The following is a 20,594-nucleotide window of genomic DNA, read 5'->3' as shown; positions in this document are numbered from 1 at the left end:
GTGCACGCAACCATCTCGCGCATCTTTTCCACTCCTGTTTGTATCACCACATTGGACGCGGAATCGCTGAAGTATCGTCAACAGCAGCGAAAAGACATCCTTGCACGGTTGACGACAAAACGGCTCCTCAAACTGAGCAGATTGCTTCGTTGATATAAACGATGCGCTCGGGCGTTCAGATTGAAGCCTGTACAAATCGTCGATTTGACGGATAATTGTCGTCCCGAGCTCACCGGGGGACCCTAAATTCTGGATATAGTCTTCACGCGTAATACAGAGCTGAGAAGTTCGTTCGCTTCCTGCGTCTTCGGAGCTAAGCTCTTGAATTGATACCGAGCCTTCGTCACGGACCCCAATTCTGCAAACCGTGCACGTGTCTGACGATCCCTTGTTGAGGAAATCGCACTGTGAGCACGTCCACTCTTCAACAGGATGCAAACAAGGATCGACCCATACTGCATGTGCGCAATGGTTTGAACCACGACATGACACTTTGAGTTCCAGCATCCTTACCTTCCTAATATCGACTTCAAACTGCTCGACCAAACAGGTATCGGACATTGGCTTCGATTGCCACAGCAGCTTATCGTCTCCAACTATCTGGAATACTAAGGAGACGCCTCCATTTTCCAGAAACTCATTGCGTGTGTCGTCATTAAATGCGACCCCACCACTGATCGTATGATATGCTCCAGCCAAGTCATATATCACATAAGCATCGCCGTGCGAAGGCGGGTGCGTCGACAAGCAACGTTGCTTAGCCTCGCCATTAATGTGTATCGGGGCACTACCTGTCGCTGATGCATTGGGTTGCGAAGCACTCGGCCCTCCATTGCTAGCATACCCTAGCTGATTGCCTTTTCCCAATGTCCCATACCCAACGGAGAAATGATACTCTCTCATACTGGAAAGAAAAATTGGTTCGATGTCAGCTGGCCCGGAGCTAGTACAATCCCATTTAGTGACTCCAAGCAAGGTAATCACTTTCCCCGAACCGTAAAATGAGACAGCAGGGTGAACTTCATGACCTGCAAGATCGGTAAATACCACTCCATAATCCGTCCCATTGATTTTGTATGCTAGAGTACCTTCGCCCATGTCAACATCAACTTGAACGATGTCGCCCGGGTGAACTTTGCCAATAGTTCGGCTAAGTTTGTGTCCTCGAGCGTATAGATTGCCGTTGTACCCTCGTAGCATCCACAGATTAGGAGAGGAATCATACCCGCTCACAGTCACGGGAAGTATAGCAGCACCAAAACAAGTCATTTCGTCGTCCTGCGTATCCGTATCGAGGCGGAATTTCCATGACGCCTTTCCTGAAGAGATACCACAATTCACAGCGGCATACTGATAACTAGTCTCCCGTGTCCGAACAACAAGACCTCCATCCTCAACAATTACTCCTGTCGAGCAAACCGACGACTCGAAAATCGCTGCAACTCGGCGAACATCACCGAAGGCGATCTTATCGCATTCATGTGCCAGACGTTGGGACTTTTCCTGATGATAAGCGCTTATTCCCTCGCAGAGAAGGCGACCTTGCTCTACCGCCAGCGCCGCGATCCTGTTTCGTTGATGGCTCTCATCCTGAATTTCCAAACGGAGAAGCATATCGACAAACAGCATCGTTACACTAAGTGATGCGGTAGACAATGCCCACGCTCGCAATGCTCCAATAGCTTCGGCCGCCATTACTTCATCCGCAACATCCAAAGCTCCAAGAAGCCAATGCGCTATCGCACTCAAGGTTGACTTTGGGTCCGCAAACAGGGAGCCGGGCGCAGGCATATTCAATTTCAAATGCTCGATCGCGTAGATTCCGTTCCGATTCGAGGACGGGAGTCCCGACAGGACAACTCGCGTCTCACAAGTCGCCGGCGGGAAACTGGTTTCAATGATCGTGGGGCCTGACGGCGACACCGATCGTTCCTCCACGAGTTGCACAAAGCTGTCACTTCCCTGGGCGCGATACTGAACGGCGACAGTTTGCGGGACGTGCTTCATATGCCAGTGAATGGCGATCGACGTCACCTTGGTCAACTCCGTCGACTTGACAGCAAAGTGCACCACCCCCGGCCTCGGCTGCGACTGCCAGGACGTGCTGTCGCTCCCATCCACGGCGCAATACGCTGCATGTGCGTCGGAAGTGGACGCGACCGACGAGGCCTCCACCTGCTCCTTGTCCAGCAGCAAGAGCTTGTCGGGCGCGCTCTTCATGGGGCTCCAGAACGAGTACAGCGACAGCACGGGGAAGCACGTGAGCAGCTGCGACAGGTCCTCGAAGGGCCGCGTCGCGTGCGGGTTCCTGTAGTCGAAGGCGCCCAGCAGCGCCGACAGCGTGTGGATGGCCAGGTGGTGCAGCTCCTCGTTGCTCGGCGCGCTCTCCACGGGGCGCGGGGTCTTCCTGCCGCCGTCGCGGCGCAAGAGCTCGCACGCGGTCTTGGAGCTGTGCGAGATGACGGCCAGGCGGCGCTCCAGCACGTGCGTGAACACGGGCGTGGGCAGCGCCTCGACCAGCATCTCCTCGAGCGTGCGGACCGAGCCCTTCTCCATGCCGGAGCGGTCCACGACGCCCGCGCTCGTCATGTTGCGGTAGTCCGCCGCGCTCTGGCGGCACTTGAGCTTGCGGTTCTTGTGCATGCGGTGCTCCGTGGGCAGGTCGCCCGCCGCCGTCTCGCCGCACAGCAGCGACGACACGAAGGCGTCGCGCAGCACGTTGGCCTGCAGCTGGGCGAGGTACTCCTCGCTCTGCAGGTACTCGTCCCAGCTGGCGCACGAGGAGTACTGCAGCGCCGCGAAGCACACGGCGCAGCAGCGCGTGCGCCCCGAGTGCAGGCGCGCGGGCTTGGGCATCCAGCCGTCCTCGTCGTCGCCCGTGCCCCAGGCCTCCGCCTCGGCGCGGGGCGGCGCGTCCGCCTGCAGGGCGACGGCGTCGTCGCCTGGTGCGTGCTCGCTCGCGCTGGCGCTGGCGCTGGCGCTGGAGACGCCGGCGGCGGCGCGCGCCGGGTCCAGCTCCTCCGCCTCCATGGGACGCTTCGGTCGGTCTGGGAAGAAAAAGATATGAGCAGCTACGGAAGCAGGGGATTGGCTGAAATGGAAGCGGCCAATCGGATGCGCGAGACGAGATGGCTTCAACTTGGGCTGCTACTTGAAGTATTATACTGAACAATGCATCAATGACCATATATAAGCGTTTTCTGCGGTACTTCTCATCCTCTTTCTCTTCTCTCCTCTTGATGTGTTGTGTTTCATCTTCTTTCCGCAGCGTGTTGGCTGGGGGAGAAGGTGGGGGGCTAGAACAGCCCGTTCTTACAATGCCTGCGAGCCGTTGAGTGTCCGGCGCGCGCCGCCGTTCACGTTGAGGCCGGCGGGGGACTCGAAGTTCGAGTAGCTGGCTTCTTGCGGGGTCAAAGCCGCCACCGAGTAGTGCGACGACGAGCGCCGCACCTGCGAGCGAGAGCGCAGGAAGCTCTGCGAGCGGGACACGCGCGCCACGAAGGACGGGGCGTTGCGCGCGGCCTCGGCGTCCTTGCGCATCTTCTTCTCGCTCTTGAGCTCGATGGCGCCGTACTTGGAGCTGGCGCACACGACGAACATGAAGACCGTGAGCAGCAGACACAAGCCGGCGAAGGCCAGGTGGCTGATCGCGAACGAAGGCTCCGCCACGTAGATACCAGCCTGCACGGCGTAGTACACGACGAAGGACATGATGATGTAGCGTCCGTTCTGGTAAGGCGGGAACACCTCGATCGCGGTGATCCACGTGCCGCACGTCAGACTCAGCGAGCCACTCACAAACACCAGGAACACCAAGATCTCTGTGATGACGCTGTCTTCCTGGTTGGCCATTCCCATCGCGCCACACGCGAGCGACAACGCTGCTGAGAATGGAAGCACGTCCTTGAAGATGGTCTTGCGGCGCAGGCTATCGACCGTGAGCAGGCTTAGCACCGCGCCCACGAACGTCATAATGCCGTAGTAGATCTGCCACTTGGACGTCTGCGCGCCAGACTGGCTGGGTGATGGCTGCACAAGCACACGGTGCAACAACGCACCAGACGTGAAGAGTGCGAACGTTGCCTGAAGCACGATCACCAGTGCGATACGGAATGGCATGTTCACGCGACCGGACTTCACCACGAACAATTCCTTCAGCTCGCCCACCTCCTCAATCACATCATGGCGCTGTCGCAGGCGCGTCAACGCGACTTCAGCCGCCTTCGGGTCGTTCTTGCGGCGGTATTCCCAGTAGTGGCTTTCAGGGAGGAAGAACATACTCGGCACAAGCAGCACAATCGGGATGACACCGAAGATAAACTGCCACTGCCAGTCGTGGTACGGTGAGTTACCCCAGTCCTTAGACATGGTCGTGGCGTTGATGTTGTTAATAAGTACTGCCTCGATCAGGTAACCTAGGCCAGCACTCGTGAGGAACAACAGCACACCCTTGCCCTTCCAGCCTTGCATATTAATCTCAAAGTTGTACAGAGGGCACACAAGCGAGAGCATAGCAATACCCGCCGACGCCAAGCAGATCCCGATGAGCACCATCGAGCTCGACTCCAACCACACGAGAGCGCAGCCACCGAACGTCACAAAACATGACACCTCGATTGTCCAGCGACGGCCGATTACGTGTGCTAGGCCACCGCTCATGATGACTCCCACAGCAGCGGCGCCAGCCGCGTACACCTTGATCATAGTCAAGTCCAAGGCGCCGTCCAGTGTTTCGTTGTTGTAGTAAATGAATGACTCGTTCACGAAGTTGTCTGATGACGAGTTCACGTATCCCAATGAGAAGATGAGGCACGTCAACCAGCCGTACGTGAAGCCACCAAGGCCGCCCACGACAACACTCAATGAAGCCGCAAACTCGCTGCCAGAGCTCAGTGCCCGCGAGAAACCGCCATTGTACATCATGCGCGTTTGAATTGTCTTCATAAACGGGAATGCCGACAAAACCATGAGGGGGATTGCCAGGAACAGACCCACAACCACATCAAAAAAGAAGGCAAGTTCGCGCACGAGACCCCATTTAGCAATGGGCAGACCAAACAAGCCATGCAACAGTTGCAAGTAGTGCAGTAGCGAAAATAGTCCAGTGAAAATGGCAATCGTCAGCGAGAACGACTTCATTCCATCCCAATCTTGCATCGAACCCACGACAAAAGGTGCCACACCGATAATTACCACCATCAGCACATACAACATACCACGCGGAACGCGAGCCTTGTTGCGCATGCACATTCCGAAGCCAAAGCCACCGATCCACAGCAAAACTGCAATTCCACCGACACATCCCAGCAGCATTCCGATGTCGCTCAGCTTGAAGGAGTAGATAAAGATATAGTACATGACCAATGGATGACGGAATTCACGGACTGCGTACACGAAGCGGCTCATCGGTCCAATGGGGTACATCAGACTGGCCTCGTAGTTGTAAAAATCGTTCCAAGTGTCTACCGGCCCCGAAGGATTGCTGCTCGGCAATAGTCTTTCTTCACTGTCCTCCTCCCGCACGGACATAAGCCACGAGAGCCAGTACGTGATATCCACTCGAGTCTTTGAAAAGTCGAGGCCGTCCGTGTTGAACAGGAACGGCGCAAGCAGCCAGCACGTGCCGAGCAGCCATACAGCAAACGAAGCGATACCATAATCCTGGCCCTTCGAGCTGTAAGAGTTCAGCAGCGTAATGTTTGATGGGATCTGGTCGGGGTTCTTGTCGCAGTCAAAATCCGCAGTGGCACAGTACTCGGCCAGCACATTTGTACCGATGCTGAAGTTACCATATGTGCCGAAGATAACCATCAAACCCATCAGCTCCACAGCCTTGCGGTAATGGGATGCTGCATACTCCTTGTAGAAGTTCACTAGAGTTTCACGGACGATGGCAAATCCACGACCTGTACCGCGGTACTTGGAACCACCGCGCATAAGCGCGATGTCGTAGAAATGAGACTTCGTGCCCGTTTCGAAAATGTAAAACACCGGACCAAGAGTCACAACAAGCTCGACAAAGTTGACGACAGCCTGATGCCATCCGTATTCCACGAACAGCGTGGCGATCAGCGGAATCGTCATCAGCATACCGAACTGGAAGATGAATTGGGTGTTCATCACCTCTGCGAGATCATCCAGGTAGTTCGTGGTGATGATGGCGGATTCCTCGACCTCTTCGTGCAGTACGATGTAAACTTTGCCGTACGCGTACGCGAACACACAGAGCACCACAAGTGCGTTACAGATGTAGAAACCCATGTGGCCATAGAACATTGAGTTCAGGCGGAAGAAGTCCATGCCAGCACCCATTCGATGCGATTCGCGACTTAATGAACTTTCAGCGCTACCGTTTGCCAGTTTGGCCTCGAAAGCGTTAATCTGACTCAGAGTCACATCACGACCCTTGCCACACTGCATGAACTCTTCGTGTGTAACCTTTTCGCCACGGAGTGCCACATTGTAACCAGCGAACACATCCTCAGACAGGTTAATTCCCTTGCTGGCCTTCGACACGCCACCATTCGACATAATAAACGATTTCTCGAACACATCAGGGTGACCGTAGTGCATACGACTCTGGAGAGGGTTCGCAAGCACACGCTGCGTCAGACTCACGAACACCAGCTCTTGCAAAGTCATGAAATGCGCCAAGGAAGACGCTCGACCTGTGAAAATATGTTCCTTCATACCAATAATTGTGACATTCTTTCCATTTGCCGTAGCCGTCGCCAGGAAATTGGGAATTTTGAGTGCTTCTTCGAAGTAGTGTTCTTGGTTCATATCAATTGTTTGGATGTACTCACCACGTGTGAATGGAATAGCGACGTTCTGGTTCTCAGGCTTACCTTCACCAACCATCGGGTTGCCTGGCAGTTCGTAGCGGTAAACTTCGACGATTTCATCCCCATCTGATTTAACCAGCACACAGTCGAAACGAGGTTCTGTGCCACTGCCTACAGGTGGGCGAATCGTGTCAACATAACTTACACGCCAGTTCGGGTACTTGCGCATTAACAGGTCAATATCCGAGGCTCGAGAGTCACCAGCCGCAAGTTGATCGGCGTAAATTTGGCAACTCGTCACGTACGAGAACTTAAGACCAGCGATGCGATCCATGTGCTTAATCTTTTCCAAGTGCGAGATGTTTTCGTCAGAGCCGATTTCGAGCCAACGCAACATTTTCAACGCGTCTTCGTACATCATCATGCCGTGCACTGTGCGTGCCAGCGTTTGTCCGCGCATTGATGCCCATAAACGAACCTGCGTCGGTGTCTCTGCCAGCGCTTCGTCCATAGAAGCCACACCCACGCGCTCGAGGAAGTTGCCCCATTCGTCATCGTGGAAAGTAACAAGGTATTTCAAAATGCTGAGGTCGCGGCCCTTTGCCTCCACCTTACGGAAGAGCGGGTTCGAGTCCACACGTCCGTTCAGCTCGTCAATCGAGAACAGCACCGTTTCATTGTAGTAAGGTGTCACCACAGAGAACGACTGCATCGCTGCAATGGATGCAATACTCGGGATCTTCATGTGCAGCGAGTTCAAAAAGAAGCTCATGCGGCGCTGGGCTTCGTGGCAACGAGGTAACGCGTCGGCAGCATCCAGCGTCAGCAAGAAGAAGAGTCGCGTAGACAGCGAGACAACGCTTTCATTTGAGCTCGGTGAGGTTGTACGCGTTGGCGAGTTGGAGTCGCGTTGGCTGATACGATCAGCAAAGATAGACAGCAATTGTTCTTTCTGGTACGCAAGGTCGGGTGTAATCTTGGCGAACGCAGACTTGCGCAATTTTTCCGCCATCCATTCCTCCTCCAACATCAGTTCAATGCTTTTCAAAAGAGCATCCACACGCTGAACGACAACAAGGACCTGGTCATGCGGGAAGCCAAATGCGGCGCCTGAGGGGCCAACAGTTGGCTCCGGCAGATCCAAAATGCTCGCAAGCAAGTCGACGACGTTCTCGCGAACCAAACCGATGTGCGTGAGATTCACCACGCCGCTTACCTTTCCTCCCGCCAGAATCTGGTGGAAAACACCTACGAGCTCCGAGTCCTGGGGGCCCAGTAGCTGTCGCAATATCTGGAACATGATGTCAACGCAGTTGTTGGCACAACCCAGCACTCCAGCCTTCTTCAATTCCTTGAATAGCTGAGTATCGCTCATGCGCTTTGTCTTAGCCTTCGCGGCAATGTCCGCGGCTGCTTGGGCCTCGCCAGCGATCAAAAACACGGGCTCCTCAACGGCCCCAGTGTCTGAAATCTGATATTGAAGGATGGCCGTCTCGCGGTCATCCAGCAAATCGGACAAGCGGAAGCTGCTAACGATCTCATTCCACACTACTGCGAAGCGCAGGCGGCTGTTGGCATCAGGGGCAACAGAGCTTGATGACAGCGGGTTGTTGTTGATAGCAAGCTGGCCACGGGCCGCAGCAGAAACCACTTTTTCGTCAAATAGGTTAGGCGCCTGCTGAAGACGCGTCACGAACTCCTTGATGCGTGCTGAGTGTCCAATCTTGAGACGGAATCCAATCCAGGCGCCTACAATTGCCTGCGCGATGGCGAGCCAGATCTGTGAGTCGTAAAGATACACGAGTACCACCGGGGCCCACATGGCAGCCAAGAACGCGATGTTGTGGTTTGACTCGATGATACCATTTTCGAGCTGGGCAGTAGAAACATCCACGCTGTAGATTTCGACGCTGGGGCCAATTAGAGGCTTCACCATGAGCTGCAGATTGAACAGAAACTTGCACGCGAAGATGATCGTCCAGAACAATCCGTAGCCGAAGAAGTCCCCCCAGCTCTGACCCATCGTGCGGCCAATGTACTGTTCACGCGTTCCATCCAGCGAGCTCAGGAAGGCCGAGCGCCAAATAACTCCACGGAAGAACATCTGCATAATGGACGCGAGCACGATCGGCACCATGTAGACACCAATGAAAACCGGCGCCATCGTGAGCAAGTCGCTCGAGCCCACGAGCTTCTCGTACGGCGCTGCGTTCACGGCCGTGAAGAGGCCGAAGAACACCGTGTGCCACACGAGACGGCAGAACACCGACACGGCGTACATCAAACGGCCGAAGACGCGCGTGCCGTCCAGCCAGATATCCAGCACCACCTTGAGCGCCAGCAAGCCGCTGATCGTCATGAAGATGGAGTAGAAGGCGTGGTTGCGGATGTCCGCGATCTCGGACGTGAAAAAGTTTGCGTAATAATGGAACCCGGTGGTGTTGTCCGGGTCCGAGCGGTATGCCACGTAGCCGATCACGACCAGCACGTGCAGCATGACAAATAGGAAGAAGTAGATCCGGAAGAAGGCCAGGAACGGGTTGCACAGGCTGCGGCGCTCCTTGAACGTCTTGTACTCGCGCACGTTGACGGCCTCGGCGACGTTGAACTCGTCGAAATTGAGGCACACGTCTCGCCAGAAGAACTCGTTCACGTCGTCGTAGTTGGTCACGTTCTTGTGGTCCGCGCCGGCGCCGTTGACGTCGCGCATCTTGGCCACGACCGAGTAGAGCGGCCGCACGACGCGGCGCAGGAAGGCGCCGTCGGGCGCGTTGGGCGCGTTCTCGATGCCGTCCAGCTTGGCGGCCATCTTGTGGTACAGGAAGCACAGGCACTCGGGCATGAAGCGCAGGTTGGCGCTCTCGCCCCAGATGAGCAGGAAGAGCGCGGCCTGGCGCTCCGCGGCGCCCGCGTAGGGCGCCGTGTCCAGCAGGTAGGGCTGCGTGCGCAGGAACTGGCACCACTTGACGTAGTTGCGGAAGAACTTGGCGTGGATGCTCTGGATGGCGTTCTCCGTGTCCACGGGCGTCACGGCGGCCTCGAGGATGCGCGACTCGTAGTTGAGCACCCAGCACTCCAGGTGCTCCTTCTGGTTCAGCACGTTGCCCTCCTGGAAGCCGAACTTGGCCTGCAGCAGCTCGAACGAGCCGGCGCCGGGCCGCGGCGGCCGTGCGGTCCCCGCAGACGCCGTGAGCGCCGCGATGGGCTGCTGCAGCGGCGGCCGGCTGATGCTCACGCCGCGCTCGGCCGCCACGTCCTCCAGCGTCTGGTAGTTGGACGGCGCGCGGCGGCGCGGGGGCGCGGCCGACAGCTGGCGCTGCAGGCCGTGGTCGCCGTGCTTCTCCTTCTTCATCTACGAGTCTACCGATGGGGCGTCGGTGCCGTCCGTCGGCGCGACGAGAGGAGACGGAACTGTTGTGCGGAATGGGGGCGAGAGCTCCTCTCGCCTCTCGCCTGCGGTTTCCCTTCCCTTCAGTCACGAGCGTCGAGCAGATTGTTCGGAGCGGGACCCTAGCCCTCGCTAAATAAAGTTTGGCGTCGGGAAGCACGCGGCGCCGAAATAGGTGCGGAAGCAAAGCGCACGCGCGCAACAGGCGCGAGTTTGGAAGTTATGCACTGAATGTGCGCGAGGGCGGCATGGCCGCGGGGTCATCTTCGGCGAGGGGAGACCGACGGCAGGTCGCCATTACATGACCATTGCTATTGCTCCGGCGCGCGAGCCAAGCAAGGATGGCGGAGCTACTGGAGAAAAAAGAGACAGATCGCTGGTAGTCAGACCAAATTTCTCTCGTTTAAGTAAACGCTGTCGTGCCAACGACGGGGCGACATCCGTCTAAGTGCGAGTTGTAATGGGGACACACCCCGGCCAGCTGTCACGTACGACAGAGTGAAAACAGCCACTTTACCTAAGCGGGAGGCCAGGACCGAAATAAGTGGGACCATCGCAGCGGACTTTGCACCTGTTATTGCGGGTCGGAGCTGAGCGCCGAAGCAGAGCTCTTCAAGCAGGTAGCGTACCGTAAGCTGCGCCCAGGCACGCACGCCGGCACTTTCCTCGTGGCGTGGACACCGAGGGCTTGAGGCTCTGCCGGGGCCTGTCGCTATTGGCCCGGGACAGGCCTCACTCCCCGCTCCTGACGTGGTGGCCGACGCCAACACCTGGCGCTCCCCATGCATCGCACCGAATAGCAGCTACTATAGCGGGCGCATAGTGGCCGCAAGTCACGGCCAGCCGAGTGGGACGCCCAGCATCGCCGCACTCTGAGAAATGTGTCGCCATTTGTGCGATCGGTTTAGACGGGGGAGCTTTCGAACATGGCTACACTGTGCTTGTGGCAATGACAAATACTGTAACGCAGCGTGACGTGCACGCAGCGTCGTCGTTGATAAAAATGGGAAGCAGCGTTGGAATGCTGCTTCGTGCGACGTGCAAGCTGCAGGTTGCAACCTCCGTTCCTGCCCCATACGAGAATAGTCCATCTGGAAATTTGAGCGAGGGTGACACCGCGCCTGTTGTGGGTGCAACCGCCGGATCGATGGCGATTCACCGCAGATGAACAGTAATCCCGTGGCGTCCAATGTGCCGGCATGAATTCAGATGAAATGATACAACTGGGAATCGACTCGGACAGCAAAGGCTGTAATAGTGTATCTGTTACTGAAAACTTGGTCGTGAGTGCACTACCTGTACGATAACAACTAATTTCACGGTGTTACAATGATCGTGTACGGTAGCGGTGCCCGATTCGCTAATCTGTGCCGTGTTGTTGACTCTGACAATGCTAATGAATCTGAACGGAGCAGCTACAGATACGCTTCGAGCGCTGTTGAAAATAATGATTGTGTTCCGTCGGGCGGGTGCAAGAATGACAAGGATGTTTTAGAAGTCCAAAGCCTCATCGATGTGCTGCAGCAGGTTCCTTAAAAATCATCCATTCACTTGGTGGTGGTGAGAAAGTTGCAAGATTCATACTTGCGCCGCCTTCTCTTGCTGCTTCTGGTGCTTTGGCAAGTGCCAACCAGCAGAACGCAGATTTTTTTCGCATTTCGAAATGCGGTGTGCCCCAGGAATTTGATGTCATCAGGGCAACGGCCTACTGCGGCATATCCGACGAACGAAAAGGGAAAAGCGAGATGGAAATCTGGTTCTCTTCATTGAGATCGATGAGATGGCAGAGAAGAACAGAGATGCCTGAATCCGAAAAGCTCGGTCCGAAGAAACATAGGGTACCTGGTGAGAATGGGCATACGTGAGCTACAGCAAACGTTTTGATGAACCTCGAAATGAAAAGGTGAGGAGTTTTGTGGCTAATGCTGCGTTCCATTACTGAGGCAGGACATTTGAGCGCGGGAACGACGACTTAATGTCGCCGCTACTACATGTTGGTTCGAAGGGGTGGATTATTGACATTATCTATCTTCGGTCTATCGCTGCCACGAATTCCGTGCTGTCAGGAGCCAAGAGAGGCCCATGCTGCCAGCCACGGCGATGTCCGGGAGCAGGAGCCGCCTCGTCTTGCAGGTGTTCTCTTGGTTATCCTCGCAGAGAGCTCCGAGGCAAAGAGGAGACGGACCGAAACGATTGCACCGTGTCGGGGCGACGATGTCGTAATGCCATTGAAACAATCAACGACTTTAGTCCTTGTACTTCATGTCCTCCTCGCTGAAGCCGATGGTGGGGAATTGGCGCACAAAGGCAGTCACGTCAGCCTTGAGCGAGTTCACCTTGTCCTTAGCCTCGGCGTCGGCAGCGACAAAGTCCTTGAAGTCCTTCACCTTCTTCATGCCCTGCTCGCGAGCGCGCTCGTTGAGCTCGGCCGTGAGCTTCACGCCGCTGTCGATGAAGGCAGCCACTTGCTTGAAGTCCTCCTCCGTGCAGCCGCGCGTGGTCAGCGCGGGGGCACCGAGACGAATGCCGCCGGGCACGAACGCGCTCTTGTCTCCGGGCACCGTGTTCTTGTTCACCACCATGTTGGCGCTCTCGAGCACGAACTCGACGCGGGCGCCGTCCACACCGCGCGACTTCTTGACGTCCACCAGGGCCAAGTGGTTGTCCGTGCCGTTGGAGACGATCTCGTAGCCACGCTCCATGAGCTCGCCGGCCATGGCGCGCGAGTTGTTGATCACCTGCGTCTGGTAGGCCTTGAACTCGGGGCTCTGCGCCTGGAGCAGCGCCGTGCTGAGCGCCGCGATGGTGTGGTTGTGCGGTCCGCCCTGGAGGCCGGGGAACACGGCGAAGTCGATCTTCTGCTGCAGGTCGTACAGGACGTCCTTGCCGCTCTTCTTGTCCACGTGGTGCACGCCCTTGCGGTAGAAGATCATGGCGCCGCGCGGGCCGCGCAGCGACTTGTGCGTGGTGGTGGTGACCACGTCGGCGTACTCGAAGGGCGAGGGCACGACGCCCGCCGCCACGAGGCCGCTGATGTGCGCCATGTCGGCGAGCAGCACGGCGTCCTGCTGGTCGCAGATGTCGCGCATGCGCGCGTAGTCGATGTGGCGCGAGTAGGCGCTGGTGCCGGCCACGATGAGCTTGGGGCGGAAGAGCGCCGCCGACTTCTCGAGGCCGTCGTAGTCGATGAGCCCCGTGCTCTCGTCCAGGCGGTAGGGCATGCTCTCGAAGAAGATGGACGTGGCCGAGATCTTCTTGCGGCCGAGCTGGTAGCCGTGCGACAGGTGGCCGCCGTGCGGCAGGTCCAGCGCCATGATGCGGTCGTGCGGCGCCAGCAGCGCCGTGTACACCTGGAAGTTGGCGGGCGAGCCGGACAGCGACTGCACGTTGACGCCCCAGCGCTCCGGGTCCAGCCCGAAGGCCTCGAGCGCGCGCGCGCGGCAGAGCTCCTCGGCCTCGTCGATGATCTGGTTGCCGCCGTAGTAGCGCTGGCCCGGGTAGCCCTCCGAGTACTTGTTGGACATGACGGAGCCCAGCGCGTCCAGCACGGCCACGGACGTGCAGTTCTCGGACGCGATGAGGCTGATGCAGTCGCGCTGGCGCTGCTTCTCGCGCTCGATGATGTCGAACAGCGCCGGGTCCGACTCGGCCAGCGGCTTGTTCATGGCGGCGGCCCACTGCAGGCTCTCGCTGGAGGCGTGGCGGCGCGACAGCAGCGCCGCGCGGCGGGCGGGGGCGCGCAGGAACCCGAGCATCTTGTGGCTGGCGGGGCGAATGCGGGAATGGCCGCAAGATCGGCGGCAGCGTTGAGTGTGCACCACGCGCTAACGTTGTCTCCTTAACACTTTGGGTCTTGCAGGGAGATAGCTTGTCGAAGGGGATAGTAGATACATTTCCTGTTTGAAGGTCGATTCAGGGACGCAAGGTATGCGTTTCTAGCGGTGGCAAAGTTGCTGCGTACTTGAAGCTGGTGATACGCGTGGTGTCACGGCCATTTTGCACCAATCGCTGGCGGATTGATTAGACGGCCCGTGCGTGGCCAACGTTTACTGTTGCAGTTGTTGCACCGTTGGCGTTGATGTGCTGCGGCAAAGCCTCCAACGTGTGCCTGCTGCTCGGGTTCGACCCGGGCCTTCTAGCCTAGAAGGCCCTGCGCCTTAGAATCTAGGCGCTTCGCTCAATTTCCCACACGTCGATCCGGTCCGTGGAAAAGTCCGGATGCAGGCTCGCGGCTGGGACGCGCGTCTTGGTGAGGTGGTGGCGCTCCAGCTCGCTGAAGAGCAGTCGGTCCGACACTTTGCTGCGCTTCTGGTACGACATGAGGATGCGGGTCTCGGCGGCTGAGTGGCGCAGCAGCGTGTCGAAGGTCGCCACCAGCGGCGGGATGAGCTCCTCGACCCACACGACGTCCGACGCCAGCAAAAAGTCGATATCGCCCAAGTCCGTCGGCGGGTTGAACCAGTCCAGCATTCGCGTGGAGACGTCGCTATCGACGGGCTTGCCTGCATCCACTGCAAGTTTCATTGTCTCGGCGACGTTCTTGGCGAGATTGTCAACGACATAGTCGAGGTCTGTGAGAATCACTTGTCGTGCTCCGAGTAGCGCAGCAGAGATGCCCACAAGCCCTGTTCCAGCGCCCAACTCCACAACGCGACTTCCTGCGATATCTCCACGCCGCTGATGCTCCAGGTACTTGGCCAATACGACGGATCCGTCCCACGTCGTCAAACCTGTGCCCTTGCCCGAGTTGCCCACCTCGCCGATATGCACCACCCTCCCGTCGATTTCAAACTTGTCGCCGTCCGCCACATCAAACCCAAAGAGCCTGGACGGCAGCGCTAGGCAAGATTGATCAGGAAAGAGCTCATCGACGTTGGTTAGCGCCACGCTCAGTCTCGAGCGGCGTCCGAGTTGCGAGAGCTCTTTCAGCTGGGCAAAGTGCTGTCCTTTGTAGTCGTAAATCTCAATTTCCATCTCCAAATCATTTGCTGCCTGATAACCTCCTTCAGCCGGCGCTAACCGCTCCGTTAAATGCTGTCGAAGCACGTTGTTCAGCTCCGACAGCGAGGCTGGATACTCTGCCAGTCGCAATGTCATCGGCGCCTGCAGCGTCTCCGGCAGTCCGAGCTGCTGCTGCAATTCCACGCGCAGCGTCAATGGCCCGTGGGCGGTCGCCATACTTGGTGTCGCGATAATCGATAGCAGCGGTGCGATCAACGCCAGGATATGCAGCAGCACGCGCGGTGCTTGCATCGATCTCCGCTTGGTCGAGTCTGACGTATCCCACGAACGCGCGTGCCACATCAAAGTTGTGTACACTTCGTGTACAATCTGAAAATAGAACGTTCTGGATTTAGCGCTTCTAAATGCGGACTTCAACCACTTCAACATGGGCGGCCAATCGCACGCACATAAGACCTCGAGGCCGTCAACGTCTCTTGCAGCCTTATGTCGTTGCAGTTGCTGCAGCTAGCACTTTGCTACCGACCCTCTAAGCGGCAGCCGCCACACCGACGACGAAGCCACGGCGAGCATGAAGACTCCAGCTGAGCGCGGCCCCGTTCCTATCAGCGGCTACCTGTACAAGATGAAGGCCAAGGAGCGGCTGCTCACCCCGCAGTGGAACAAGCGCTTCTTCGCCTTGGAAGGCAAGAAGCTCAAGTACTACCAGCACGAGAACTCGCAGGAGGCGTCCAAGGTCATCGATCTCCTGGGCATCGAGTCCATCCGGCGGTTCGAAAACGGCGACCACGGCGTCTACAGCTTCGTCGTCAAGACACCTGAGCGCAGCTACTTCCTGCGCGCCGAAAGCAAGGGCGACATGAAGCGCTGGGTGCGCGGCCTTAAGGATCAGCAGGATCTGTGGCGAGCCAAGCAGGAAAAAGGCAGCGCGGTGCCAGACCCAGCGGTGCGCAGACCCAAGCACTACAGCGAGTTCCCGCTTGTGCCGCAGGCCAGCTCCGGCAGCCTTCGGACCTAGTACTATGCGAATCAACCTTTACCAACTCACTGAATTGACTCCACCACATTAAAATTTACTCGCAGTCACGAGCAGTGACTTCTGTAATCATCTTATAAAAATGTGGAGCCCATACTTCTCCAATTCATACCAATCAACCTGGCCCACGAGACAGCAACACCCTTTCTGCCTTCTACTCGTGCCCGACGCCCACGAAGGTGTCATTCTATAATCCCGCGAATTTTGCCCAGCCTGGTGCGCTCTCACATAGTGCCCGAATGAGAGCGTGCCGCTTCTCCGAATCCTGCAGCAGACGTGCAAGGTCCGGCACCAGACGTCCAACGAAGTCCGGGTCGAAGGAGTCCATTAAATATTGGTAAAACTCGTGCGCCGTGATCTGCTCGTTGCCATACTTCCGAGTATGAGACGTAAACGACTTCATCTTCTTTGGGTCGCCGCCAAATGCCGCCAACACAGACTCCAATATAGATTTGTGCAGCAGCTGAGCCTCTTCTCCGACTACTGGCTCGATGTCCTTGATTGGCAGCGGGACAACCACCTTGTTGCGCCTGCGACCTGCTGAAGACGACCCTGCTCTCTCGCGTCCTTCGGATGGAGGGGACACTAACGAGTTACGTTGTTGTTTCTTCGACTCCTTCTCTTTCTTCACTTGCTCCTTGAAGCGAGCGAGTGCCTCCAGCAAAACGTTCTGCTTTGCTTCGTCGGACAAAAGTTTCGCGCTGTTCGGAATAATTTTGCTAGCACATTTGGACCCGACACACTGCCGCACCTGATCGCAAAACTCATCAGCAGTAATCTCATCCAAGCCAAACCTCCTTGATATGTCCTTGAACTGCTCGATCACTGCATCTTCATTGCCTGGCGAATGCTTTCCAGCCCAAGAGGTGATGATGGACATGATTTCAGCATAAGTCGCCTTAGTTTCCAGCGAATTCTGCTGTCGTTCCTCTTCCTGGCGCTGTCGTTCTTCTGCCTCTCTCTTAAGCCGCTCGGCCTTTTCAGCCTCAGCAGCAGCACGAGCCGCGGCAGCTTCCTCATAGATAGTCTGGTATTCCTTAGTCTGATTTTGACGGTAAGCCTTCTTAAATTCCGTCACAAATTCATCAAGGATAGTAAAGAACTCCATGGGGCCGACCTTGCGTGGGTCCTCACCAAACGAGCTAACTAGCTCTTGGTACGAAGTCTCCAAGCCGTTAAAGTCACGTCCCAGCTCCTCCAGCACCTCCTCGGCGTCCTTTGCAAACGGAGTCATCACTTCGTAGAACTTGTCACCCTCAATGTGATCGTTCTTAGAGGCTCGTACTTGACCCTTCAACATTGCTAGCTCGGTGTTGTAGGAAGAAAGATCTGCACGCAGCTGATCAAGAGACAATCTCTTCGCCTCCACAATGTGCGGTACTTCTCCGGCGAACGTGATGACATCGGGGGCCTTCTCTTCAAGTTGACGCAACAAGAAATGCATCAAAGTGACACGAGGGTCCACCGATTTGAGAGTATGCAGCTTCATGAGCGTGTCCAGTTTAAAGCCGTAGGCACCACCACGAGGCGTGCTGCCGTTCAAATAATTTCCGATTGCCAGAATGTGCTCCAAAACGCGGCGGAATTTGTCGCTCTCAGTCACTTGATCCGTAGCAGCGACCAGCGTATCCAACTGCGCCTGCGTTTCCAGAATACGATTTTCGAACTGCAACTTGTATCGGAAACACTTGATACGTTGTGTATAGCGGGGAATTGTCAGCAGATCAAGAAAAAACTTCTCCACGTTGCCTAGCAGCTTTACATCTCCATCGTAATTTTTCAGCATGTCAATCTCTTCCAGAGTAGGAGAAATAGAAATCAGCACGTTTAGCACTTCAGAGCCGAGCTTCTGACCGTCCAACGCATATATAGCGTTTTTAATATCCTCCGATGACATCTTAAAACGAGCGATTGCAATGGACACATTCTGCTGTCTCTTGGGGTCGAACAGGAGTACTTCCTTGGGCTGGGCTGGTACCTTTTCAGCCTCCTTCTTCTTTTCATCCATCTTTTTCGACGCCTCAACGGCGTTTTTGCGGAACATCCACTCCATTTCATCCACGTCCAGCTCAGCATGCGAATCGTTCAGCTTCATCCAAACAGTGCTACTGACTACATTGACGGGGACACGAGTCCAGAACAGCGGCCGCAGTTCAACGTTCGGCTTTACAGTTTCCTTCTTGGGAAGCTGAGGCTCCTCCGGCTTCTTCGGGGCTGCCTTGTTTAGCTTTAGTGATAAGCTTGTCTTCAAGGCCGAAGGGTCCACTTTTACCGCTTCTGTTGGTGGAGGGAGTCCAGCAAGAAGACCACCGCCTCCACTACTATCCGCTGCCTTTTGGTTCGGAGATGGCGCATCAGGCGTATCCAGCAAGTCCGCATTCAAACCTGCGGCGCTCATTTTCATTTTCACTTGCTCGAGAGGCATGCCCATCTTAACCAACTTGAAGAATTTCTCGTAAGCTGGATCTTCTCTCAAAGTCATCACTTGGTTAGACGCCGTTGTTGGAGCAGCAGCACCACCACCGGATGCAGCCATCGGGGCATCGGGCGTGTCGAGAAGATCCGGGTTTAGGCCGCTTGCACTCATTTTCAGCTTGATCTGCTCAGCAGGCATTCCCATCTTCAGTAGTTTGAAAAACTTCGCATACTGTTCGTCGTCCTTCACAAGGGTACCACCTGCCCCGGCAGGAGGAGCTGATACACTATCTGCGCTCGGAGCAGCACCTCCGATAATCGCATCCGGGTCATCAAGAACCGACGGATCCACACCCGCTGCCTGCATTTTCATCTTCACTTGTTCAGCAGGCAGGCCCATCGTCAGCAACTTGAAATACTTCAAATAATCCGGGTGGTCCTTTGCCGCAACGCCCGTGCCGTTGCTAGTAGGTGCAGCTGAGGCGACCACTGCCTGGGCGGACGGATCCGACGCCCCGCGGTTGTTCACCTGTGCTTCCGCGGCAGCAGCTGCAGCGGCGGTCGCTGCTGCAGTAGCCTCCGACACCGCGCGCGCGTGTTCCTCCTCTCGTTCCAGTCTGCGCCGCTCCGCCTCCGAGACCTTGCGCTTGAACTTCTCCACGCGGCTGCGCAGCTTCTCGTTCTCCGCCTGTAGCTGCGCGACGAGCTCCTCGTACTCCTTCGCCTTGGCTGCAGCGTTCTCATCTCCCTCAGGAGTTTCCTCATCCACCTCCAGCTTCTTCTCCACCGCCACCTCCTCCTCCGACTCCTGTTCCGCCGGCGCGTCATCCTCCGATCCGTCCGTGGGCTCCGTGGGCGAGCCGCTGTTCTCGTCAATGACCATGAGGTTGGAGCCCAGCGAGTCGCGGTAGCCGCGGTTGCCGCGCTCGGCGTCGGCGGCGCCTACGCCGTCCACGCTCACGGGCGACATGAGCTGCTGACGCACCGAGGTGCCGCACTCGATGCAGAACTTGACGCGCGGCGGCAGCTCGTAGCCGCACTCGATGCAGAACTTGGCCGTGCTGGCCAACTGCCCCCATCAATCCATAAAACAAAATCAAAATAAAAAAATAAAAAAGAAACCTCTCGTCAGTCAATAAAATAAAAAAAAACACCTGGTGCCACTTCAACTTGGGCGAATCGTCCAGCACTGCCGGGGGGCACTCACATTAGTGACCTGCGGCGCGCTCGTGGGCGCGAAGGCCGACGACGACGACGAGAAGCTGCGGCGCTTGGTCACCGAGGGCCGCGAGCCCGTGACCTCGAGCGTGGCGTCGTCGTCCAGGCAGCCCATGCAGTACCACTGCGGCCGCGCGCGCTCGGGCTTCTTGCGGTCCACGGCCTTGCGGCCGCACTCCTTGCACACGGCGATGTGGCAGCTGCGGCAGTGGTGGCGGCGCCGCAGGATGTTGAACGACTTGGCGCACACGCCGCACTCGGGCTCGCGCGCGAACGCGTCGTCGGGCGCCAGGCTCAGCTTGCTGCTGAGCGACGCGCGCGAGCGCGTCGTCGTGGGCGTGGCCGCCATCGCTGCTGCGGGGCCCAAGCCGTCGGCGCTCGTGGGCGAGAACAGGCCTTGGCGCGCGCCGTCCATGCCCGAAGTGCTGCGGGTCGGTCCGATGTCGCGCTTCTTCTTGTGTCTGACTTGGGCGCGGCGCTTCCTCCCTCGGCGCATCGGGTCTCGCGGGTTTTTTATGCGTTCTCGCGGGCGTCGAACGCATGTCGCAGATTCCGGGTTCAGCCCTGCTTGTCCAACGTGGGGACCAAACGTGATGACGGCACAAGTTGCAGCGTGCTCCGGACGGGGGCGGACTTTGATTTTTGGTGGCTCCATTGGTGCTACCGGCCTTAACTGCGCTGCGGCTCGGTGTGGCGTGGCGTAAGCGCACAGTTTGTCGCGGAGAAGATGGAGGAAGAGAAGGACGAGACATTCCAGCGGGTCTGTCTTCTCACGGAACTGGTTTCGCTG

General features: G+C 57.1%; 6 protein-coding genes across 7 annotated transcripts; 1 reads left to right on the top strand and 5 right to left on the bottom strand.

Annotated features, from left to right (window-relative positions):
- Positions 1-1,585: 1,585 nt before the first annotated feature.
- Positions 1,586-3,030, bottom strand: IUM83_11023 (putative HECT E3 ubiquitin ligase; the record flags this gene model as incomplete). The annotated part of the gene is made up of 2 exons (XM_067935559.1): positions 1,586-1,590; positions 1,746-3,030. The coding sequence occupies 2 exons, from the start codon at positions 3,028-3,030 to the stop codon at positions 1,586-1,588; spliced, it is 1,290 nt and encodes a 429-aa protein (XP_067798728.1).
- A 282-nt stretch (positions 3,031-3,312) lies between these two features.
- Positions 3,313-10,137, bottom strand: IUM83_11022 (Callose synthase 5; the record flags this gene model as incomplete). Of its 2 annotated transcripts, XM_067935558.1 has the most annotated exons (2): positions 3,313-9,912; positions 10,021-10,137. In XM_067935558.1, 2 exons carry the CDS (start codon positions 10,135-10,137, stop codon positions 3,313-3,315), a joined length of 6,717 nt encoding a protein of 2,238 aa, XP_067798726.1. The 2 variants fall into 2 exon arrangements, with proteins under 2 accessions (XP_067798726.1, XP_067798727.1); XM_067935557.1 differs by having other exon boundaries at positions 3,313-10,137.
- Positions 10,138-12,419: 2,282 nt separating this feature from the next.
- IUM83_11021 (Serine hydroxymethyltransferase, mitochondrial precursor) lies at positions 12,420-13,928 on the bottom strand (the record flags this gene model as incomplete). Its single annotated transcript, XM_067935556.1, has 1 exon — positions 12,420-13,928. One exon carries the CDS (start codon positions 13,926-13,928, stop codon positions 12,420-12,422), a length of 1,509 nt encoding a protein of 502 aa, XP_067798730.1.
- Positions 13,929-14,337: 409 nt separating this feature from the next.
- On the bottom strand, positions 14,338-15,426 carry IUM83_11020 (putative N2,N2-dimethylguanosine tRNA methyltransferase; the record flags this gene model as incomplete). The annotated part of the gene is made up of 1 exon (XM_067935555.1): positions 14,338-15,426. One exon carries the CDS (start codon positions 15,424-15,426, stop codon positions 14,338-14,340), a length of 1,089 nt encoding a protein of 362 aa, XP_067798729.1.
- A 280-nt stretch (positions 15,427-15,706) lies between these two features.
- IUM83_11019 (grb2-associated-binding protein 2-like) lies at positions 15,707-16,153 on the top strand (the record flags this gene model as incomplete). The annotated part of the gene is made up of 1 exon (XM_067935554.1): positions 15,707-16,153. One exon carries the CDS (start codon positions 15,707-15,709, stop codon positions 16,151-16,153), a length of 447 nt encoding a protein of 148 aa, XP_067798734.1.
- A 205-nt stretch (positions 16,154-16,358) lies between these two features.
- Positions 16,359-20,300, bottom strand: IUM83_11018 (formin-homology 2 domain-containing protein; the record flags this gene model as incomplete). Its single annotated transcript, XM_067935553.1, has 2 exons — positions 16,359-19,655; positions 19,794-20,300. 2 exons carry the CDS (start codon positions 20,298-20,300, stop codon positions 16,359-16,361), a joined length of 3,804 nt encoding a protein of 1,267 aa, XP_067798824.1.
- Positions 20,301-20,594: the final 294 nt, after the last annotated feature.

The sequence above is a fragment of the Phytophthora cinnamomi genome, assembly GCF_018691715.1.
Source record: "Phytophthora cinnamomi strain GKB4 chromosome Unknown Contig7, whole genome shotgun sequence".
In the NCBI taxonomy this organism is placed as follows: Eukaryota; Oomycota; class Peronosporomycetes; order Peronosporales; family Peronosporaceae; genus Phytophthora; species Phytophthora cinnamomi.
Note: the sequence above shows the minus strand (reverse complement) of the source record. Positions and strands in the feature narration are given on the sequence as shown.